A 1,519-nucleotide genomic window follows, 5' to 3' on the forward strand; every position below is an offset into this window, starting at 1 on the left:
TGTTACCTTTCTTGTAACAGTGTTGTAGCTTTACAGCCTTTTCTGTGGTGTTGAAAGAAAGGTAACATTTCTTTCAACGCTGTTGTAGCTTTACAGCCTTTTCTGTGTGTTACCTTTCTTTCAACACTGTTGTAGCTTTACAGCCTTTTCTGTGTGTTACCTTTCTTTCAATGCTGTTGTAGCTTTACAGTCTTTTCTTTCTGTTAACTTACAGATCTTACTTTTATGTATTTATAATACATAGATGAATGTAGTTTTTCCTATTTTTGATAATTGATCAATACAATTTTAATTAGTTTTTCAGTTGTTTTTTGTTTTGATTTAATAATTTGCATGAAACATGAAGTTTTTTATTATTTACGAAAGGTCTGAAAGCCAGAAAACTATTTTTTACCAAAATATTTAGTGGCTCTTTTCTCCCCTGATTGTTATCACTGAAAACCTTTCTTTAGTTTTGTTTCTAGTATAAATTATTTATATTTGTTGAACACTTTTGTTTGTTCTTCAACCAATATGTAAACTAACATTACAGCCACAGAAGAAGCTCATACAGATCCTTTGGGAGCCACTCAGCAGACGGATAGAAATGGAGAAGCAGAAGAAACAAGGCAGCAGTGGTTTTTGGGTTCCGAGTCAGACCTAGTGAAGGACGGGTTGTCAGAAGTCTCGAGAGATAACCAGTTAGCTTATGATCAGATTGAAAGAATGTCGAGTGTGTTACCAACAATGTGGCTTGGATCCCAAGATGGCAGGTGAGTGTGTTGTATTAGTTTATTAATATTTGTACATCATTGGAAAGAATGTGAAGTGTGTTACCAACAATGTGGCTTGGATCCCAAGATGGCAGGTGAGTGTGTTGTATTAGTTTATTAATATTTGTACATCATTGGAAAGAAATGTTGTTGTATGTTTGAGTAAAGTAGAACATGTGTGTGTGGACAATAATGTTTAACTGTACCAAAAACATAGTCATTGTTTTTGTTGAATGTTAAGTACTTGACCAACGCATCATCAATCACTCTGACTGACTGCAAAACGTATGTAAGGGACAGCAATCATAGCACAAGTGTATTAAATCCAATTGAATTTCAAAAAGAAATGTTTAAAAATCCCCATTCTTCATTTTTCTATGTCACGTGATGTTTCAAATTTTGTAACACTAGAAATAGATTGCTATAGTTTACAAACAAATAAAAGTTCATCATGTCTGACTGTAACTCACAGAAAGAGCTGGTTCTCCTCTACATAAATCTTACAAGCTGTTGTTTATTTTTGATGTTATAAAAGTTAATATAATATAATATATTGTTTATATCTATATATTTTACCTATTGTTATAAAGATAATCAGACCTTTGTTTATATCTATATATTTTACCTATTGTTATAAAGATAATCAGACCTTTGTTTATATCTATATATTTTACCTATTGTTATAAAGATAATCAGACCTAAAATATATAGATATAAACAAATTCTATTGTTATAAAGATAATCAGACCTTTGTTTATATCTATATA

General features: G+C 31.0%; 1 protein-coding gene across 3 annotated transcripts in view; it reads left to right on the forward strand.

Moving 5' to 3' along the window:
- LOC111084289 (C-Jun-amino-terminal kinase-interacting protein 4-like) overlaps positions 1–840 on the forward strand; it is a 3,740-nt gene extending 2,900 nt beyond the window's left edge. The window contains exon 3 of one of the 3 annotated variants that reach the window (XM_022381044.1): positions 539–840. In XM_022381044.1, coding sequence (XP_022236752.1) covers positions 539–756 — 218 coding nt within the window. In that variant the 3' untranslated portion in view covers positions 757–840. Of the gene's footprint in view, positions 1–532 lie in introns of all 3 variants that reach the window. The other 2 variants (XM_022381045.1, XM_022381043.1) reach the window with 2 other exon arrangements.
- The last annotated feature ends 679 nt before the right edge of the window (positions 841–1,519 follow it).

Source organism: Limulus polyphemus, unplaced genomic scaffold (assembly GCF_000517525.1).
Source record: "Limulus polyphemus unplaced genomic scaffold, Limulus_polyphemus-2.1.2 Scaffold15851, whole genome shotgun sequence".
Taxonomy (NCBI): Eukaryota; Metazoa; Arthropoda; class Merostomata; order Xiphosura; family Limulidae; genus Limulus; species Limulus polyphemus.